Below are 22,223 nucleotides of genomic sequence, written 5' to 3'. Positions count from 1 at the left end.
ACACACACACACACACACACACACACACACACACACACACACACACACACACACACACACACACACACACACTTTTTTTTTGTTTTAAAGCTTTCCTGCTGGAGCCTCTTGCTGTGAAATGTAGGTCATCTTGTTTTTTTTTGCAGCTCCCCTCACACACACACACACACACACACACACACACACACACACACACACACACACACACACACACACACACTTGTTTTGCATCATGTACTTGGAACAAGCTGCTGTTGCCTGGTTATCACACTGAGTGACAGAGAGTTCCAGATCTGACCTGAGCTCTTCTCTCCTTTCAGCCCATGTCCAATTACTGCCTGCTGGCTGAGAACACCTACATTAAGATGGTGAGTGATGGTGGAATTCTTCTGCACAACAGCCTTTTAGTTTGATTGATTTATTTATTTATTGTCCTCATTTGGGCTGTTTTGCTGTTTATTCCACATTCTCTTTTCTCTTTTTTTGTTTCTCCAACAAGACAGTTTTAAACAACAAAATTTAAAGTAGTGAAGCACAGTCAGGTTGTGTTGAGAATTAAACCAGATTTAATAATGTTTATGTTATGTTTATTTAATAATGTTTTCTTGTCTTGTTGATATGGACATACATATCAATAAATAATTGGCTGAATGTGGATTTGCTTACCGAACCATGTTTCTACTTCTTTCCCTGTTGTAGGGCTGTTTTTGTCTCTGCATCTACAGTAAATAAAGAGAATATAAGAACAGAAAAACATGTCATATTCTGGAAACTGCAGAGATTTAGGATAAACCAGCTGTTAGTTTTTCCTTGATTGTAAGTGTACAAAATATAGAATTTCACAGTTTATGATTCTGATATAATGGAATTTAATCTTGCACATTTTCAGAGATCAACTAAAAATTAAGGAAGTTGACAAAGACCCCCTCTATATAAATCATGCTCCTGGTATCCATGACCTGGAGTCTGCTTTTTTTAATCCTCTGAAGACCTATACATTTATTTTTAGCCATTTTTTTAATGCGGTCAATACACAACTTTTTTCTGACAAAGTATAAAAGTCCTTTAATTTTTGTTTTGTCAGAATTTTTTCAAACGCTATTGTAACTTTACTAATGTTCCTTAGAAAAAACATCAACAATAGGAAAAATTCATTCATTCATTTTTTGATCCCAAATAATACATTCCTCTCTAAAAGCTTTTTGTCTTTTTACTTCTATCCCTATATTTGATTTAATTTTTGTTAGCCCACTAGGCTAGCTCTGCTTTCACATTTAAGTCCCTCTGTTCTAAATTTGCAGGGAGGATGTTTGACTTGCATCAGAAGCAGTACCTCAGTGCCGTAGTGGTGTTCTGCCTCTCATCTCGTTTGACAAAATGTAGAGTGGACAGAATTATAGACCAGTATTTACAGTTTCTACAGTATTTAAAGACAAGTAGCAGCAAAATATGTAGTGCCAAAGTAACCGTATATAGGTACTGTACTTATTCATGTATAATACGATCATCAGAATCAGACATTCCCCTTTGTTTTACTGAAATCAGGACATCAATAGCAGCTTGTAATATATACGACTCAGTAAAAGCACAAGACGAAGAAGAAACTGGCGTTGTGTACAAGTACAGTTTTAGGTAAAGCCATTTAAGTTTTTTTTCCCCCCAGACAGAGAGAGGTCTAAAAGATTGACTAGTTTATTGTGGAAAAATATTAAAAACATAGTAAAAGATAGTACTCTTGTATTAACTTCATGTCAGTACTTCATATAATTATTCAATTCAAAGTACAATTTATTTACTGGTAAGTAAATTTAGATTATAAAGTGTCATTTACTGTTCTGTAGTTGGACAGGAGATAATTTTGTCATTGGTTATTTTTAGAAAATATTAATCCTCAAAATGAGAATCGTAATTTCCCAACATCCCTGGACTTGAAGTGCTCTTTTGCTTTCTAAACCAAAATGAACCCGTGCACACAGCGCATCACAATGAATGAACCATAAGATTTCTGGCACCATCTGGACTACGTAGCAACAAAATAAAATGTTTTAAAACACCACATTAATGGTTTCTGTTTTTTCCCTCGTTCTCTTTAAAGATGATGGAAGATGCTGACGAGGTAATGGTTGAAGTTCTGTCACTGACAGAATATTTTAAAGACGCTTTATTAGATGTGCTTTTCTTTGTCCTTGTTGCCTTTCAGGCTGTTTATTGAGGCAGACAACATGAGTGCTTCTGTAGATCAACAGTGTCTCCTTTTTTTTCCAAGAATGATTCTGTTTCTGGTTTTTGCCTCTGGGTTTAAAGTGCTTTTAGGAAATCTTGATGTGTCTTTTAACTTCTGAGTAATCCGTCTGCTTTTCTTCAATGCTTTGATGAAGGCGTGTTACTTTTTCAATGGAGAAGGGAGATTAGACACTATGATTTTCAGCCATTTCTTTTTGTTTGTTTGTTTTGTTCTTCAAGGTGTATGACATCCAGGGGAACCTGCAGGATGGCAGTCAGGTGGTTGTCTCTGTTATATTTGAGAACAAGTGTGACAGCTTCCTGAAATCCATGGAGTTCAACGTCTTGGATTCTCTGAACTCCAAGCTGCAGAGGCCAGAAGGCTCAGGTCCACACGATGGCCTCGTCGTCCCCTTCCAGCTTCCTCCTGGTCAGTGACGATCCGCATCTTTAATCTTGTAATAGTTCATTACCATAACGATGTACAAACAATTGAAAAGAGGTGTAATATTTAGGTTATTACCAATGTTTTAAACACAAACACACTGAGATGGGAAATCCAGCCGAATTCTCTAACATTAAATTTCTCTTTTTTCCACAGGAGTTTCTAACGAGGCAAGGTTTGTCTTCACTGTGCAAAGTATCGTAATGCCCCAGAAGCTAAAGGGAACTTTAACCTTTATCGTCAAGGTTGGTATTAAAACCCATGGAGCATGCTTTATAATGCACTTCATTTTAAACAGTCAGCTGACCATTTGAACAAGACTGGCTTTAAAGACACAAGCAACGTTTCAGAAACTACATCGCAAAAGGGTCTGTGTATTTTTTTAGTCATTCATTTTTCATTTTAGAAACAGATACTGAAAAACATTCTGTACTCCAAAAATGGAAAAATGGTCCGTGTGTTTGTTTATTTATTTATTTTTTCAAACTGAAAGTTTAACACCGTCATCACGGCAACTCAATGTTAGTCTTAATGTGCTAAAAGCACCAGATGCTCCAGGAAGTGGCTGAACCATCAGTGATATATAAACTATCAGCCTGTTAAAGAAATGTCAAACTAAATGTGTTTTTTTTTTGTGACAGAGAAACTTTCCCATCGACCACTTTATGTGTAAAGTTACTGCAAGATGGAGCAATAAGTTGTTTTTTGTGACAAACAGTCTTAGAGAGGAGGACATGACTGCAGACAAACTTAGTCTAATATTTCAGGTGAAAACTATCAACCTTTTTGTCCTGTTATTTCATAACCAAGTTACCTAGTTACCTCGCCGATGCTAACTGCAGACTGTATTTTTTTATTAATAAAGCCAGACTAGCTAATTTCTTTACAAAAAGTATTTATTTGGCTCCACCTTAAATGGTTTGATAACGCGATGAATAAACACGTTTTACTTTATTACTAGCTAACCAGACTGCTGCAAGCAAGCAATCAAATCAGTCAGTCAGTCAATCAATAAATCAATCAATCAATCAATCAATCAATCAAATAAATCCAATAAAATCAATCAAATTAATCAAATAAATCCAATAAAATCAATCAAATATATCAATTAAATCCAATCAAATCAATCAAATAAATCCAATAAAATCAATCAAATAAATAAATAAATGTTAGCCAACTAAATTGACATTTCAGTTGTCAGCTGATAGTTTGTTTATCACTGATGATTCAAACTGTTTGCTGGAGCTTCTGGTTATTTTAGCACATGAAGCCTTTCTCCAAGAGGTCCATGGTGAGGAACCTGAAGCTGCAGCAGGTTCCACAGGGCAGCATTGAGTTCCCTTGACAATTACACTAAACTTCCGATTTGAGAAAAAATGAAAAGACGGACCTTTTTTCTGTCGTTGGAGTATACAATGAAAACAGAAAAAAATAATTTTTTTTCTATATGTGTTTTTTTTTTTTAATGAAAAACTAATGATCAAAAAGTACACTGGCCAATATCTCAGCCACCATGAGTAAACAACATGATTTAATTACAGAAAACATAATTTTTTGTTCCCCGCTGTAGAACCCAAAATAAAACACAATATTTTAGTTCTTAAAGCAACTTTTTTTTAAAAACGAGAACATTTGTTTTTGTGTGTTAATGTAGAGATGTTTTTGCCTTTTGACAGAATGAAGACTCCTCCACTCATGAGAAACTGGACTTTAAACTGCACTTTACATGCACCTCCTATCTAATCACTACTCCTTGTTACAGGTTAGTCATTCATTTGCTCCCTAAATGATCTCTGACTCATCATGTTTGGGGGAGCTTTAACTATTTTGTAGTTTTAGTTGCGACCTCGGAGCTGAACAATGACACTAAAGACAATTTTGTTAAATGAAAACTGGTCCTCTAAACAGCATGGTCATTTATTTCATTTTATTTATTATGTATTTATCTCAGGACAAGAGTTAAGTATTTACAATATCGTACACTTAGACTAAAACAGATCATAATAGCATCATTAAAAAGGTGGCAGGTACTCATGGTTACCAGACAGGTTTCCTTCAAAAAATAATTCAGTCTTGCTCTAAAATGGTTCCAGTCAGAAATCTATGGGATAAATCTTGTGCCAGCAGGAATTGAATTTGAATTACTCAGATTGAATCTGAATGTGCATAATTTGAAATTGAGTGCATTGGTTTGAAAATGAATTTTACTAAATTGAAACAGAATTTAATGATTTGAAACTGAATTAATTTCCTTTGAAACTGTATTTTGGTTTATTAAAAATTCAGTTTGACTACTTTCACTTTCAGCTCCATAATTCAGTTTCAGTTCCAAAATTCAGATTTTTGTGCCACACATCCTGGTCCTTGAGAAAGCCAGCAAGAGTAATCAAACACAGATCCACAGATTTGTGTTTCACTTTGGTGAAGTTTCCCTTCTGTAATGTAACAGAGTTGATGCAATCCACCGTAAACGTGACAAAAACAGACAATTATTTTATTGCAGTGATTAATTTTACTTATATGGAGAAAATGTTACATTCACATCACATCATGGATCACATATTGATCAGATTTTGCTGCTGCTGTTGCATCCATGATGGGATGTAAATATAACATTTTCTATAGGTAAAATTAATCACTGCGAAAAGTACCGGTAACTGTTTTTGTCACTTTTATGGTGGATTGCATGAACTCTTGTTACATTACTGGAGGAAAACTTCACCAAAGTGAAACACAAATCTGTGGATCTGTGTTTGATTGCTCTGGCTGGCTTTCTCAAGGACCAGGATGTGTGACACAAAWATYTGAATTWTGGAACTGAAAGTGAAAGTAGTCAAACTGAATTTTTAATAAACCAAAATACAGTTTCACAGCAAATTAATTCAAATTCAAAACTTTAAAATTCAGTTTCAAATTAATAAAGTCAGTTTTCAATTTAGTGAAATTAATTTTCAAACCAATGCATTCAATTTCAAATTATGCACATTCAGATTCACTCTGAGCAATTCAAATTCAGTTCCTGCTGGCAAGAGATTTATCTCATAGAAATCATTTAATCGTTTATTATTTGTTTAAATGTGACTTTTAATTTAACTTCTTTCATCTCTTCAGTGATGCTTTTGCAAAGCTTCTGGAGTCGGGAGACCTGAAGAGCAGCTCCCTCAGACTGGAGGGGGTTAACATGCCCTTCCACCATCTACTGGCCAGGATCTGCTTTCACCACCACTTCTCTGGTACGCTCGTCTCTTTGTTTTTAACTGTTCAAATAGTCTTGAAACAAAAACTGATTTTCAGACACAAGAACATGTCATAGTTCAAGATATTTAGTGTTTCTGATGATAAAGCCAAAGAGCACGATTAGTAGGTTATTGGTAAAAAAAAAATAACTTGTTTGTGCTGATGTTTGTATTTAATTTAATTTAATTTATTAATTTATTTATTTTTGATTGTTTCATTTAATTAGTTGTGGAGAGGATCGACTCCTGTGCCTCCATGTACAGCAGGTCCATTCAGGGTCACCATGTCTGTCTGCTGGTCAAAACTGTAAGCAAACTCTCATCTTAGTATTCAGGTTTCTGTAGCCTTTTTTGTTTTCTTAAAAAAAAAAGAAGAAATCATAGAAAGAAAATCTAACTTTCATTACAATTACTCAAAAAAAGCTACATTCAATTGCAGTTTTGCTAGAAAACAGAAACTTGTATTTGCTGTGTCTCAGTTCAGGGGCTGCGTCCTCCGTAGTCCGCACTTATCGTGCAGGTACGTCCCTTAAAACCCCTAAAACGAAGGATGCATCTGAGTATCCTTTGCGGCCGACAATATCCCAGGCTTCACTGCGTCGTCAACAATTTTTACAGGGAAAAAACAACGGCCGAGTTTGAAAAGTCACAGATCGAAGAGCTCGTTTAGCAACTCAGCTGATGAAATGTATCCTGCAATGTTAAGTAACACGCAATTACAAATACTGATACTACAGCTTTTTTATTTTACTCATACCAATTGTACAGGCTTATGTACAAGCACAGTACACATTTTGAGCAGATGATTGTAAAACAATAAATATGAACATTGAAAGCTGTAGGAGTAAAATTAGAACAGATGCATCAAAAGCCTAAACAGCAACTGCAGCCACGTTAAAATAAAGTTTTGCATTGTTATTATTATAAAGCCATAGTACTGATACTGCAACTAAACTAACGTGTATTTACGTGTAATTTTTTTAAAAATAATACATCAAATTTTTGGAAGTTATTCCTCGTGCTTTTTAAGTTTTAGATTTTTACGGGGATGTGTTTATAAAACATGATGTTAACAGAGTATTGCAAAACTTTCTGTCACCCAAAAACTAGACGGCCTTATTTAGCAGCTATTGTATTTAGCCTACCTGGATTTCGAAGGGCGTGGCCTCTGGTGGGCTGCGATCTGCGTGTGCTGCAACCCCTGCGCTGAGACGCAGCCGTCGTCTTGTGCCCAAACTGTTGTCGTCAGCTTGAGATGATGCTTAAAAATAAATGTGAAGATTCTAACTCCAGCTTTTTGTCTTTTCCAGTCTGGTCAAACGGTGTCCGTTGATGCAAAATGTGACGAGCCAACGCTGCTTGGGAACGTACTGGATGAGATCAAGCAGACCTTTTCTCAGTGCTGATTGTGTCTGACAGCCCCAGGGTGCTCACCCCCCCTACACAAGCTCTCGCCGACTGCCCCACTCCGTCACTAAAACACAACATAATCACTTTACAAAATACAGCGGTTGGCACCTCCAGCTTCACCCTATTTATTAGTCCTCTTCCTTTCTCCTACGTCAGCTTTGTTTCTCCTCAGCTTCGTGCTCAGTGGTCGTTTTACAGACTCTATGTCCACACTCTTCATCTTCTCCGCAGCGCACCATAATGATTGTTTGTTTGTTTGTTTTTTTTTACTTCCTGGTTTTCAAACGGCCCTCCTCCTTCCACCCTGACTCTACACTGAGCCGCTTGTTTCTGGATGCCCTCACCTCCTCCGCTCTTTCTGACATCGCCTTTCTGCACTCCACTCTGCTGGCAGTTCAGCCTGTGACAGTCCTGTAGTGTGTCGTTGACAAACTGGACATTTGCTGTTGATTGGTGAATTGTATTTTTACTGTTTTTGAAGTTTTACGTTTTTGTCCGTAGTTTGTTTTAGTTTGATCTTTTTCTATTCTTTTTCTTTTTGAGCCTGTCTGCGCCTTTTGTCTTTTCTGCTCACTGAACATTTCATCTGTGTAGGCCTGGAAAATAAACAATGTGACCGACTCTTTTTCAGACAGTTTTGGCTGAAAAAGTGCATACTCTAACTTGTTGACTGACCGGGTGTCTAGAGAAGACTGAAAACTGGGCAGCTGCATTGATGATGGAATACAAAAAAAAAGGCTAAATAGACCAAAATGAGTTAACTTGTATAGAATAACCTTTGTCCTACTTGCTTGTTGTTGAGATTCGGAGCAGACCCATGCTCCTCGTGAAGCTAAGCTAGAAGATTATGCAGCAAAATTAGCATTCTTCAAGGTCATATAGAGCCCCACGTAACGTCTACAAGTATATACTCGCTAACTGAAATGCGCTAATTTGCCCCAAAGACTTTAAACACATCATTTCTTTCACAAACCAAATAAGATTAGAATCCTTGAGTTAAATAGTGCAAACGTATGAAGAATGTACAGCATTAAGATGACATTACCAGGACAGGTTTGTTGTTTTATCATGCTTGGTTTCCTGGTTTACCAACCAGTGACGAAAGCTTCTCATGTTGCATATTTTCTTTTGTGCCCTCCATTTGAAGTTATTTTTTGAAGTTTGTTAAGAACTAGAGAAAAACTATCGCAGCAAACCCCAGCTTCCTCTGATTCAGTATTAGTCGACCCGGCTTCCACTGGAAGGGGAGCGTCTGCTCTGTCTTCACGTGTTCTCGTGAAATATTTGCACTCGTGCCACTTTTTTCATCTCGGTAATTCCACCAGGGCTGGCGAACGCTCAGCTGACATGTATCCTTGATGTTTCTTTGCCCTTTAGAAACTGCCTTGCCTCTTTTTTGTGCATTAATGTGTCATGAGGAGCATGGAAATTAAAAATAAAAAAAAGAGCTGGCCCTTCTATTACGAGCCTCTCAGAGGTATTCGATGTTTCAGTTAGCATCAGTCATATTTGAGCTCGTGTTCCCTGTCCAGCTTTATCCTTTGTAGTAAGATGAAAACTGACTTGGTAGCGTTTGTTCATATTTCCGGGTACGGCCCCTTTCACATTTGTTTGCTGTTGTAGATAATTATAATGATGATGTCTTAGACCAGAAGGTCAGGTCAGTCATTCCACTAGATATTCTGTAGAGTTTGAACACCGAGAAGATCAGTTGTTTCTCAAAAAAACAGATGATTATGCATTCCTCCTTCCTGAAAGTGACTGATCATCAACGAGTCAAAGATTCATTTATGATCATTTTGTGCATAATTGATAAATTCATTTACTGCATGATTAGGAATGTACACTTTAATTTCTCGGACATCTTCAGAAACTTGTCATTCCATACTGTCGTTTCCACCCCCCCCCCCCCACACACACACACACATTTTCTATTTTTATGTTTACCTGATCATTCTCTGTTTTGATTGTGTTGTGTTTTTATCTATTCTAAGTTCAGACATTAAAAGAAAATATTACTGAATGTTTTAAATTATTAAACGCAGGGGGATGGAAGGGGCTTCTGCTTGGTGTCGTGACACTAAAGGCGTGGGGCTCGGACAAAAAAATAAAAAATAAATAAAACTCGCTGGAGCAGAGCAGTTCACCTGAAGCAGCCCACTGTCTTAATTCTGTTGGTTCAGTTCTTGTGAGAGATTTGACCAAGTTCGGCTTGTAACATTGAGATATACACTCAAAATGACAGATTTTAATGATCATGCCTTTTATTTCTCCATATTCACTTATCAAGCTTACAGTGTACATTGTCATGATGTCAAAGGGGCAATATAAATGATAGAGTTCCCTTTAAATGAAGTCCACTCAAAGTAAAAATAAAGCCTGTGAGAAGCTTCTGTAGTCCTTTTTTCTATTCCAAATCATAAACTGCATGTATTTCATTCAAGAATTGAAGCCAGCTAATAGACCATGTCGTAGTTACAAATGCATGAACATGTTTAAACTGATTTGTGTTAAACTTTAAAATTACAAATGAGTTTGTTTTTTTGCCATTGTTGTGAGCCGGCATTTTGGCGCCCTAGGTAAGATTTCAGATGGCGTGCCTTGTGCAGTTTTATAAATCTCACTGTCAATTCACATAAATAGTTTTGTCGTTAATTTTAGTTTTTAATCTTCAGAAACCAGGTTGTCCAATTAAAAGTTTATATAATTGATTTGAAACAATACCCGAAGTCTACCTCACAGCTGATGCCAATGAGGACCTGTTCATGTTAACTAGCAGCTGTGGAGTGAAGCAGTTCAAGGGGGGTCCAGGGGTAAACTGCCCTGGAAATGTTTGAAAAAAGGTCTACTCAAATCTCTGTATTGTCCAGCCATTTGAAGAGCATTTTAATAAATTCTTGAGATTAATAAAACGTAAAATCAATGTTTTATGAAGGGAGAACTCCAAAAATCAGACTTCAAGCTTGACTTTATCTGAGGTCATAAATTAAACTTTCATTACTCTTGTTTTTGTTTTCTATTTACACATGGGCACCAGTAGTTAGTCCTGACTGAATCATATACTTTTGTCACATAATACCCTCTGCTCGTAACAAGTCAGACACTACAACATTTTACCACTTTCAGTGTTTTTATTTTCCATAATTCATAAAACACGGAAAATTTCTATTGGAATGAGTTTATATATATATACACTGCTTTTTTAAGTTAATAAAATGATGGTAAATAATATTAACTCCTGCTCCACATAATTTACATCCCCGTAATGTCTCGTTTAGGAGTGCAAGTAAAAAGCCAGCTAGAAAAATAAAATCTCAGATGATGAAACGTTTCATTTTGACCGTTTCTGGTATAACGAGACATTATTTATGTGGTCAGACCTGAACTGGGAGGCAGAAACCTCCGGTTTGTTTATATTTTTTTGTTGTCATCGCTAACAGGAAATCACCATTCCGGTTTAGACTTTCAAAGTAAAACCTTCAACGCGACACCTGTATTTTACTTTGAAACAGTGTCTGAAAATGGGCTGTGTAGGCAAAAGGGAGGAAAAAAAGTTTCCAGTCATCACAATGGGTTTAAAATCGCAGGTGTGTCGTATTCTGTTGCTTTACTAAGTCAGTTGCTCCTATTTAAAAGAGTGAAAGAATTACACAGATAAACACAAGTTCCACTGGGAACCAAACGAGTATTTGTATAAAAATGCATTCTTCAGATGAACGCAAATCCAAACCGTGCAAAGTCAAATGACAATCTTACTTAAACAAAACCGCTAGAAATCAAAGGGAAAACTAGTAGATTAAAACCTCAAAGGCAAAAAAAATTAAAAAAAAAATCCGAAAAGCAAATGTGTAATTTTGAAACGATGAATTTTTTCATCTTGGTTTTATTTTGAAATATGCAACCGGAAACAGTGTACACAACGCATGTGAGTCGTTTTTGGAGCAGGTTCAGAATGTACCGAGCTCTCCGGGAACCTCTTCACAACGAGAGGAAGAAGGCACACCAGCTGTGAGCAGAAAAAAGCCCAGTCGTCTCGGTTTTAGATCCTGTTTTGTTGACTCACCAACGGAAACTACCGCGTTCCTGAGTGCGAGGGGCTTCTTTCTTTTTATTTTATTTTTATTTGATTTTTACTCGGTTAGCTTCTTCTTTTTTTTTTAAATCAACGCAGCTTTTGTTTGTCTTTCGCAGTCACACAGTTGTGGGTTGCCGATATATTTAATACTAGTCGTTGTGGGAATATGGCTCAGCATCCTCAAAATGTAGCAGCCAGTTCACAGAAAGCGCTAATGCTGGAGATGAAAAGCCTACAGGACGAGCCAGTCGAAGGCTTCAAGATAACTTTGGTGGACGAGTCGGACTTGTACAACTGGGAAGTAGCGATTTTCGGACCCCCGAACACTCACTATGAGGGTGGTTATTTTAAGGTGAGTGGCTAATGTTAGCTAGCTGTGGATCTATTGTTCTTTAGCGGGTTTATTAAGCCTGTGTTCAACTCAAAAAGGTCAGCCCAGAAGTTAACGTCAGCCTTCATGTTACCGATTTTAAAGACGTGGATAAAAAAGTTGTTGGCGTTAACTAGGATTGGTGGTAGTTTTTTGATTTGACGCTGCTGGGATAAACAGCTCTTTGTTCAACTTTAAATCAACTCTGCTCAATCAGAAGTTTGTTTGTAGCTTGTGCTCACAAAGCCCTTTTTTTCTATGGTTTATTTAAACAAAAACAAGTTATTGTTACATGTATTTACAGTGTGTACATGATACCATTATAGATATGAAACAAAAGGCTGTTTAGCATTAAGAGCAGCTCATCAGATGGCTCATTAACTCAATCATCTCCTTTGTGCTCATCATTATAATCACAACTGTAGCCAGTTCATAGACATGCAATTAAATAGACATCCTGCTGAAGACATGGCTGTTTTATAAACCAGATAAATCACACAAAGGTCACTTTCAATCATGCTTTGCAACTTCATATTCAAACACTAAACATTCAACTTTTAGTCCTTTTAAGATAAGACTACCCTGTATGTATTAATGTTATGTTAAGTGCACTTTAAATAAAATATTAGTTTTAAATATTTTGTTGTTTTTTTACAGTAGGAAATAGGGTTGGGCATAATCGTATCGTGTGCAATTAATCGTCAGAAAAAAATTATCGATTATTTTTTGGCACTTGACAATTGATACGATTAATGTCACCAGGCAGACTGACTGGATATTTCCCCGGTCAGTCCACTCGGTGCTCCTCTCCACTTCAAATACAACGAACATAAAAAAAATAATAAATTCTGAAATTTATTTATCTAGCAACACAATTTAAAATTTGATGTATAGCCCGAATGTATAGCCTATCTGTAATTTTGACAGTTTGGAACAGATTTTTTTATGAAGAGCAAATCTTTCCAACTAAATTAGTCATGTGACTAGGACATGAGGGTGTCCAGGGACTCCAGGGCATTAATCGTCAAATTAATCGTTATCGGCTAAATTCCACAATTAATCGTGATTAATTTTTTTGCCAATATCGCCCAACCCTAGTAGGAAAACAGGAACACGACTACAAGATGGCAACATGAACAAAACTAGGGTTGGGTATTGTTAACATCACGATTAAATATTGCTTTAAATTCAATATCAATTTCATAATTAGAAGTATGCAAAGGTTTATTAGAGTAGATCATTTTTAGATATTTATTTTCTTGCCTCTATAAACAGAAATGGTATACATGATCATTTTTGAGAAATAAGATATCAGAAAGTAAAGCAGTACACACTTAATACTTGTTCAAACTCAGTCCAATCCAACTTTATTTGGAAAACACTTTTCATTCAATTGAATCAAAAGACACAGAGGGAAAAACAGGAAGTAAACACAGTAAATTGCCTAAAATCTACAACAAAATCAAGAAAAGTTCTTCAAAAAATGAATTCTAGTAAAAATGGACAACACAACCCCCTTACACAGTGTCAAAAGCCAGAGAAAACAAGTGGGTTTTAAGATGCTCTAAATATCAAATTGTTAAAAAAAACATTTAGCAATGCATTGATGAGCTGATATTTTTACCCATAATGATCATAGAGCAAGGAGTTTGGATATTCGGTTGGTCACAAATTCAAATATTAAAATTTAAAAAGAGAAAATCTCATTTTATCCAATGGTTACTTCTTGTCAAATCATTTTACCCTAACAAATAAAAAACAATCTCAACACAAGTGCTTAGTTGTATGTTTTAACATTTTCATGTTTATATTTTTTCTCAAACAGACAACTTGGAACAATCTAAAAGCTTAATGTTTTTGTTCTCTTTGCTACATTCAAATCTCTAAAAGCCTACCTAAACTGTTTCCATCAGAACTATCATTCCTACCTTCCTTTTTTTATATAATTTGATTAGATAATCACAGTTGCTGTTCTTCCCTGTACTCTGAAGAGATAAGCTCATCAGCTCGCGAACTAATTCAATCTTTTTCTTTGTGCATTTAAATCAACAGCCCTGGGATGAACAGGCTGTTTGTATGTTCTGATTTACTCATAATCTGTAATGCATGGCAACCTTGCTGTTGAAATACAGATGGCCCTAGTCCTGGCACGTCTAGTCCGTTTCCTTGTGTCTCATGAGCTATTCGACTTGCTTTCTGACCTACTTCCTCCCCCGAGGGTAGAGATGCGTTTTTCACAGATCTGTTGTTCCTCTTTAAAAAGTACAACTTCAATTTTTTTGACAATCTCCTAAACAAACGTATTTACATGAAAACTCTTAAGTGCTTAATTTTACAACCTGTGGCGCCCCAAATCGTTTGTATTTACCCAACACTTTTGCTGTAAAGGTTGATGGCTGACTCACTTTAGATCCAACTGGAAGTTACACGCCTACATTATAAATGCACAATAACACTTTGGCATTTGTTGCCATAGCAGGCACGATGCTGTTGATTTATCTCAAACCTAAATTTAAAGGAGGACATAAAGCACTAGATTTAATTAAAAAAATTGTACCAATGTGGTCATTCGTCCTGGTTATTATTAGAAATGATTAGGTCACTATATCTGGATTATGTCACTTATTGTGGGGTCCGTAATAAAATACAAGTTCGTAAAGTTTTAGCAGATCTAGTATTCGAGGAGCTTGTTCGTTTAGCCACTGGTCTTTTTTTCCCCCAAGCCCAACACAAGCACAGGGCCCCTGTGGATGGCGTTCATTGTGTTTGGAGGATTCCTTTGTCGGGGCAGGAATGCACATCCCGGCTGTGAAATCTGCCGCGTGGTTATGACTCGTTGTTCTCCTCTGGGTTTCCATCTAACCAGTTTGTTTTTAAGTCTTTCAAAAGAAAAAAAAATGCTATTACAACACACCACAGCTGCCTGCTCACCTGTAACTGAGCAGATACTGGTGAAGAATGAAACCTGGCTGAGTCAGGTTTTTTTTTTTTTTCCACATGGGTGTTGTTTTTCAGAGTCACATGACTGCAGACACATGGACTGGCTGACATGTCATTCAGACGTGATTAGGTAACTGACCTGGACACAGTGACCTGTGGATTATTAAAACTGACCTTTGATCTTGGAGGTTTCACATGCTGTCCTTGCTCCAAGACATTTCCAAAGTCTTGTTTGTCTTCTCCCTCTGTGTGTGAAGTGTCTGATTGCTGGCAGAGGATCGTTTTAGATCATAGCTGGCTGTGAACTTGGGACACGTACAGTATTTAACAGCTGACTTGGCTACACTGATGGTATAAACTCCCTCCACCTAGGAGGTGGTTGACACACTTTCTGTGTTTTGTTTGAATAGATTTATTTTAACAGAATTTAAAATGGTTCACAATAGATTTGGATCTAAGTCCAGCTTTTATTTGACCTTGGTGCAGATTTTATAGTTTAAAACTGAAACTGAAAATTGATGTTTAGGTTTTAGTTTTACATCTTCTGCTAAACTCTTTAGAATTTTGCTGATTTGGTTTGATTGTAAAATATTAAAATCTATGGATCACAGTTCCTTTGTTGCTCTTTTTTTTCAAACCCTGTTTTGATTCAATCAAACTAAAGGCCTTGTCACACTAGACGACCTATGCCAACTTATGAAATATTTTTATGTCTAAATTGCTAATAAAAGTTATATATTTGATCAATTTGTTAGAAATACATTATGTACATGCCGAAAAGAAGCTTCCTGTTGATTTTTTTTTCAATTCCATCTTCAACGTCTTTAAAATGTTCATAAGTTGGCATAAGTTGTCTAGTGTGACAGGCCTTTAGGCTTATTCATACAAGACTCCTAAACTTTTGTTTTATATGAAACATACACATCAACCCCTACATCCGTATACCTGCAAAATGGCAAAAAAAATCCATTTAATTTACTGACAGTCTGTACAACATATGATGAAAGAAGAGTGTTGTTTAGGGATGCAAATGATCACTTAATGAATTAATCTAAAATTGATTGATCTTATCGATTGACTAAGAATTTCTCTTTTATCAAGAGTCTTTCCATAACATGAAGGGCAATTTTTTAAAAATAATATGCTGAAAAGAAGCACATAATTACTAGGGCTGTGTATTGGCAAGAATTTGGCGATACGATACATATCATGACAGAAGGGTCACGATACGATATATATATCTGTTCGGTTTTACCAAGTTTTTTCTCCCTTTCACTTTTACTAAATGATGGACACCTGCGGCAGAGAACTTTAATCAAGGTCTTTTTTTCTTGGTTGTCCACCGGACAACCAGGAGACATGATCTGGTTGTCCGAAATTAAAATAGGTTGTCTCGGACAACCTAAACAATGGTTATGTCTACCCCTGTAATTATGATTTTAACAATTTATTGTGCCTGCTGTATTAAATACTAAAAAAATATGCATTTCTCGCACATTATTAAACTTGGACTTATTTATAACAACAAAAATCTATTGGGTTGCTAAATGGAAAGAAAAAAATTCTAAAATATGTGAAACATTTAATCCACCATGAACAGAGCTGTATAACGCTACAAATATAAATTGAATTTCTTTCTCCTGCACTCACTGTCTCTTCATCACTGCCGAACTTTATTCAACATTCACGTCTTTTTGGTTTTATTTTCTTCGTCCTGTAGATGTTTTGCTGCTTCACAAAAAACTGTGGGCCTCAGCCAGAAAAAAGGCTGAAGGGTTTGTATTTTTTCAGCCTGACAGAAGGATGAAACTGATGATGGGTTGCAGTGTTTTTTCCACGGGACTGTGTTTTCTGCTTGCAACTTTCATCAATTTGGACGTCATTTTAAGAAAAAAGAAAAAGGCGGCGTTTATTATTTATTATAAATAATCTCGATTTTACTATAAAAACTGGTATAGTTTGAAGTCTCTACTTTTGACTCAGTTTGAAACAGAGTCGCAATGAGGACGTATCTTTCCGGTCTGTCTAGCAGACAATATCAAGTAATCGAGTGGAACTAATTTTAATGTAATAAAACATTATTCGACAGTTAATTGTGAGTCGATTAATTGTTTGAATCCCAAGTTTTGCAGGTATTTTTTTTAAAACATGCATTTGCGTCCACTTGATTTATTTTCTACTCTGGTCCACACACCCAGCCTTGTAGTAGCAGTCAAAGGAAGGCAAGAGGACCCAGGCAAGCTGCATGCATGGGGCTTCACTGGGCCCAGCTGAACTGCCAGAGTCAGGTTTCACCCCCGTCTCTAGCCATGTCACTGAGAAACAAGAGCAGGGCCGAGGAAGAAAGCGGGAGAACTGAAGCACCTGGCTGAAAAGCAGACGGAGCCCTCCTTTGCTGTTGTCCTCGTTTGAAAGGAGAACCTGGTGTGAGCAGATGTGACTGTGGAGCCACAGCCAGTTATAATCATCCCCTGAAGCCCTGCCTGTGTTTCCCTTTTCCTTCCTATTTGGGCTACCAGTGTGGTAATCATATTTCTTAAACACGGATCTGAGTGCCCGGATCACATGAGAATCATGTTGACAAATGACTCCAGTTTTTAATCCTTAGTTTTGTTTTTGTAGTTGTAGAATCACGATAATGTGGTTCAACAGGAGTCTGCTGGATTTTAACACAATCTGTGTGTGTGTGTTGGCAGTGGGTTTAGCTAATTAACAATGATTTTAAGTTGGGGCTGTGTGTGGTAGGGGTCTTTAGAGACCACAAAGTGGTGCAGAAGGAGAAGAGAATGATTTGTTGTTTTCAGGGTCTTCTCATTGACCTGATTTACTTCACCTTGCTGTCATTTTTCCACGAGGTGCGCTCGATCCCCCTCGTTCCCGTTCTCTCCTGAAGGCAGTCTTTTTAGGTCACAGTCCAGCAATGATTTTCATAGAGTGAAGCAACTGAGCCTGTAGTCTGTATTCTTGGTAACAAGACAACAAGTCTTTTATAAGCCTTGTTTTTGTATGCTTGGCAGGAAATTGGCTGGACTTGTTGTCTGCTGCTCAAATAAGATGTTCAGAGTAAGAGTCCATCTGATTGTGGACTCTGTGACTCTGTGAGCCAAGAGTGGGCTGATGAAACAAATACAGCATGGTTTGTGTGTTGTAATAAATAAAGATGATGTCTGAATACACACATTAAAGTACTGAAAAAGATAATTATGTTTGAAACAGATCAAAACCTTGTTTTTGTCTTTTTGTGTGAAACTGAGCTTTTTCTAAATAACCCATCAGTGCTTCTTTTTTCACTTGATTCAACAATTGACGAAATGGTCTTTTTCATGAGTAAAAAAAGATGAATTGCAGTTTAGCTTAATCAATAAGTTTTATAGTACATAATTAAGATGGTAATTTTGTGTTTTCTCTTTTTGCCAGAAGCTTAAAAAGTCTAATCATAACATTATTTATTATCGGTACTGCTCGAGCAACCAGTCAAAACATCTGTTTAACTTCTTTACTACGTCCATCTGACTTCTATATAAACAGGCCAACAAGCAAGTACTAAATTGTGGATATGTAAGAACATAAAATTGAACTCTTTGTGAAATTATTTACCTCAGTTTATAAAGAGCCAGGTCACAAACGTCATCTCAGGTCTCTGTACAAAACAGTCATACATTAAAAGTAGTCAGTTTTTCCTTGAGCAGTCTAAGCCTGTAACAGCAGAAACTCTTTTTGTAGCACTTTGGGATTCTTGAATGTAAAGTGCCTTATAAATCAAATGTATTATTGTTGTTGTTGTTGTCGTTGTTGTTGTCGTTGTCGTTGTCGTTGTTGTTGTTGTTGTTGTTGTTGTTGTTGTTGTTGTTGTTGTCGTCGTTATAGGATAACTAAGAAATAACTCTGGAAACCTAAGTCTAACTATAGGATTTATCAAAAAGGAAAGTCTTCAGTCTAATCTTAAAAGTAGACAGAGTGTCAGCTTCATGGACAGAAACTGGAAGTTGGTTCCACAAGAGAGGAGCTTGATAACTGAAAGCTCTGCCTCCCATTCTACTTTTAGAAACTCGAGGAACCACAAGTAAACCTGCAGTCTGAGAGTGAAGTGCTCTGTTAGGAAAGTATGGGACTATAAGCTATTTACTAAAAGATAACTGCTAACTGCTTTGCTTTTTACTGTTCTTGCCCTTTTTTTGACACAAATACGATCTTCCAGGTTTACTGTTTGCCTTCATTCATCCCAACATGACTATGATGAATGAAGCTGTTTTATTAGAAAGATGTGTGTTCAGGCCTTCCAGCAACAAGCCAAAAAATGAGTTATCTGATCAATTTTGTAGTAAGATATGTTTTAAATAGTTTGGGTAAAGGGCTGAATGAGGAGTCTTTTTTTTTGAGAATTGTATGTACACTAAGACTAGTCTGATCAAGATGATTTGTTGTGTTTCTAAGAAAGTTCTGAATGGATTTAGACCAGGGGTCTCCAACCTTCTTTTTCCTTAAGAGCTACTTTCACAAAAGGAAATTGTCCAAGAGCTACTTTTTGCAACATTTAATTTTACATTTAAACCATTTGAATAAGCTTGTTTTTCCACAAAACATTGTCTTCAATTCACATGAAACCACCATGAAGAACTGAATTTACATGAATGTGCTTTTTGTGTTTATCCATTCATGTTATATTGTATTTCACACTAATAACTTAGGGTTTAACTGCAACAGATTTGTGCACAAATAATACCAGGTGATGAGTCTCCGATTTTTTTCCGCATTCCGCGGGAAGAACCCTCCTGGAGTGACATACTGTATACTGCAGCGGGAGGGGTTTCCCAGGAGTTTAGCAGTGTTGTCTCAAGGGGCGATGAAAGGTGTGTGCGAGAACGAACGCCAAACAACCATGTGACTGCGCGTCATCTGTCGATCGACCACACTGAACCCTAAACTGTTTGACAACCAAGGGGAAGGGTCATTTATAGATTGATTAGAATTAAATAAAAGTTTGTTTGGCCAGTGACAAATTAAATTTTGCTTCTTCATATTTCTACTTTAAATGAGCTCAGGAGCTACTGGTACTGGTTGGAGACCCCTGATTTAGATAAAACTGGCTGACAAAACTGTTGTTGACCAGTGTTCAAAAATGCTTTGATTTTCTTTTGAAATTGGTTTTTTTTTTCATTCTAGAGACATTAATGACTTTTTTTTGAAGACAGCCTTGATCCTTTTCACCCATTTGTAACGTCACACAAGCTGAATGACCTTTTACTTTATTTTTAATGTTGGTCTGGGATTAAATTTTGTTGAAAGTAACACCAAATGACTACTGGTGCAGGCTCCTGTTTTATTTAAAACATTCTTGTTAGCAAGTTTTGAGCACAGTGAGTTTAACGTAGAAGGAAGGAGAGTTGGAGGGTCTTTTTTAAAATAAATGCCAACATGTACAAAAATATTCAAACTGTTTTGAAAGGAAAATAAACTGAACAGTCGTTGCCTCTCTCTCACCCCCCACCCCCACCAGTGGCTTGTTGCTACGTGCTGCACTGCTGGTAGGCTGTAATGTGTACAACCCTGCACTTTATCTGGCAGAACCTGTCCAACTCGGGATTTAGGTTGTTTTCCCTCTTTTTTTTTTCCAGGGTTGCCTCAGTGTTTCGTCTCCAGTTTAGTTTCATCGGGTGAGATCAGATTAGTTGGCTGTTGATCCCTTTTATATAATCCGTGTCCCGACAAATACTGACAGTATCCTGTACACCACAGAGGTCAGGACACACTGACACAGCTTCGTGATAGGCATTTTTTTTTGGACTAGAACTCACGTTTGGAGTTTCTTGCAAACATTTTGTTTTGAATTATGCAATGCAGTCAAATAAGGCTGAAAAGCTTAGAATATGGTGGAGAGCCCAGCCCTTTTATAGTTTCCCTGAGAATCTCAGCTCCCTCAGTCCACAAATCTCTTCAGCAAGGGCCAGCTGACCATGCCAAATCAGTGTGTGTGTGTGTGTGTGTGTGGGGGGGTTCAGCAGAAGGTTTCTGACTGTGAGCGACGTGTATGTGTGTAATCGGTGCTGTCGGTGTGCGCGCTCCCATTCTGTCCCCGTCTGCCCTAACGCCTGGTGGAAAAAGGGAGGAGGGTCCTCCACACACTGGATTCACACAGAACATGCACTGGGAACATAGAATAGCAGTACGTGGATGTGAGTAGTAGATTGTTTTGGACTGCGGCGACAGCTGGAGAGGACGTACCAAAACGTCTTTATACCACCAGTCCTCCTCCTCCTCCCGCAGCCGCTGATTCCCTGAGCTCCACACGTTCTGTGAGCTTCCATCCCTCCCAGCCTCCACATCATGTTACACCAGGCTGTGATTACCTCCACCAGCTTCGAAGGTTTGCAGCCACTCTTTAGCTGCTATTTATATGTGACAGTCAGAGCCATCTTTGAATTATGCCAACTGTATGGAAAATTGATGCCAACTATTGGTTTTATTTACATGCAGCTGCCCAAGGGGTTGCACAAGGAATCCGTTTGCTTATTCGTTGGACAATGTTTTCCGAGCAGGAACGGTTTGGCGGGAATTGGTTTGGACCGGTCTGTTGGCATCTGCGATGGGGTAATTCTGCTGCCACGTTTATTAATACGTCTTCTTTCTCCCTCAGGCTCGGATCAAGTTTCCTGTTGACTACCCCTACTCACCACCTGCTTTCCGCTTCCTCACCAAAATGTGGCATCCCAACATCTATGAGGTAAATGACAGTAAAATCTGAAGCACAAGTTTGAGCGCTCCAGCTAGACGTCAATCGGCACAAGTTTTTCTGTTGCTGATGCTGATTTTTAGAATTAAGTGTGAGCGGATGCACAACACTGATTTGAGTTTTGCATCTACTTGTACTTGTACACCTGAAAATAATACACACAGGAGCATTCTCACTTAAACTGTGAGCTACAGTGAGCTGGCTGTAGCAGCTGCTGCTGCATCTTTATTTTCCTGCTTTATAATTGATTAAGTACAAATATGTTTGATTGCAGATTTGTTTTAAGACCCTGCCACTTTTATGACAACTTCTAAAAATTTTGTCCAACAGTAAAAATGTATTTACTGAAGATGGAATAAAAGAAAATCTACTGCATCCTCTTTTGGAAAAGAGATGTATCTCATTGGGGTTTGCCTGGTTATTAAATAAATAAGCTTACTGCAAAGCTGACAGTCAGTTCAAATATATGTCTATATTAAATTAATCATAACAGAATTTTCACAAGTTGTCTAAAACATTATAATGTGACAGGTAGGAATGTGCGATATGGCAAAAAATTCATATCACGATATACATTGTGATGAGTGGCGGTAACAATATATATCACGATATAAAACTTAGAAAATAAATAAATCACACATTAATTGAGTGGAATAAATATGTATAGGTAAAAAAAATTTAGACCTTAAAATCTCCTTTTTTAAGGGACACTTTAAAGTCTCCCATAAAAATATAAATTTAAGGGAGATCTACCTGGTTAAATCATATATATGTACACACACACATATATACAC

The 22,223-nt window shown here is 37.1% G+C and overlaps 2 protein-coding genes across 2 annotated transcripts in view; both read left to right on the top strand.

Moving 5' to 3' along the window:
- The window catches only part of ap3d1 (adaptor related protein complex 3 subunit delta 1), a gene marked incomplete in the record, with an annotated part of 32,698 nt that extends 22,991 nt beyond the window's left edge, over nucleotides 1-9,707 (top strand). The window contains 8 exon segments of the mRNA XM_014014193.1: nucleotides 321-368; nucleotides 2,096-2,116; nucleotides 2,464-2,653; nucleotides 2,825-2,913; nucleotides 4,345-4,430; nucleotides 5,780-5,901; nucleotides 6,132-6,211; nucleotides 7,215-9,707. Of these exon segments, the coding sequence (XP_013869647.1) occupies nucleotides 321-368; nucleotides 2,096-2,116; nucleotides 2,464-2,653; nucleotides 2,825-2,913; nucleotides 4,345-4,430; nucleotides 5,780-5,901; nucleotides 6,132-6,211; nucleotides 7,215-7,310 (732 nt within the window).
- Nucleotides 9,708-11,247: 1,540 nt separating this feature from the next.
- The window catches only part of LOC106521556 (ubiquitin-conjugating enzyme E2 R2), a 20,855-nt gene continuing 9,879 nt past the window's right edge, over nucleotides 11,248-22,223 (top strand). Inside the window, exons 1-2 of the mRNA XM_014014192.1 lie at nucleotides 11,248-11,741; nucleotides 21,334-21,420. Coding sequence (XP_013869646.1) covers nucleotides 11,556-11,741; nucleotides 21,334-21,420 — 273 coding nt within the window. The 5' untranslated portion in view covers nucleotides 11,248-11,555. The remainder of the gene's footprint in view (nucleotides 11,742-21,333; nucleotides 21,421-22,223) is intronic.

Source organism: Austrofundulus limnaeus, unplaced genomic scaffold (genome assembly GCF_001266775.1).
Source record: "Austrofundulus limnaeus strain Quisiro unplaced genomic scaffold, Austrofundulus_limnaeus-1.0 Scaffold111, whole genome shotgun sequence".
Taxonomy (NCBI): domain Eukaryota; kingdom Metazoa; phylum Chordata; class Actinopteri; order Cyprinodontiformes; family Rivulidae; genus Austrofundulus; species Austrofundulus limnaeus.
The sequence above is the reverse complement of the archived record's forward strand: the minus strand, read 5'-3'. Positions and strand labels throughout refer to the sequence as shown.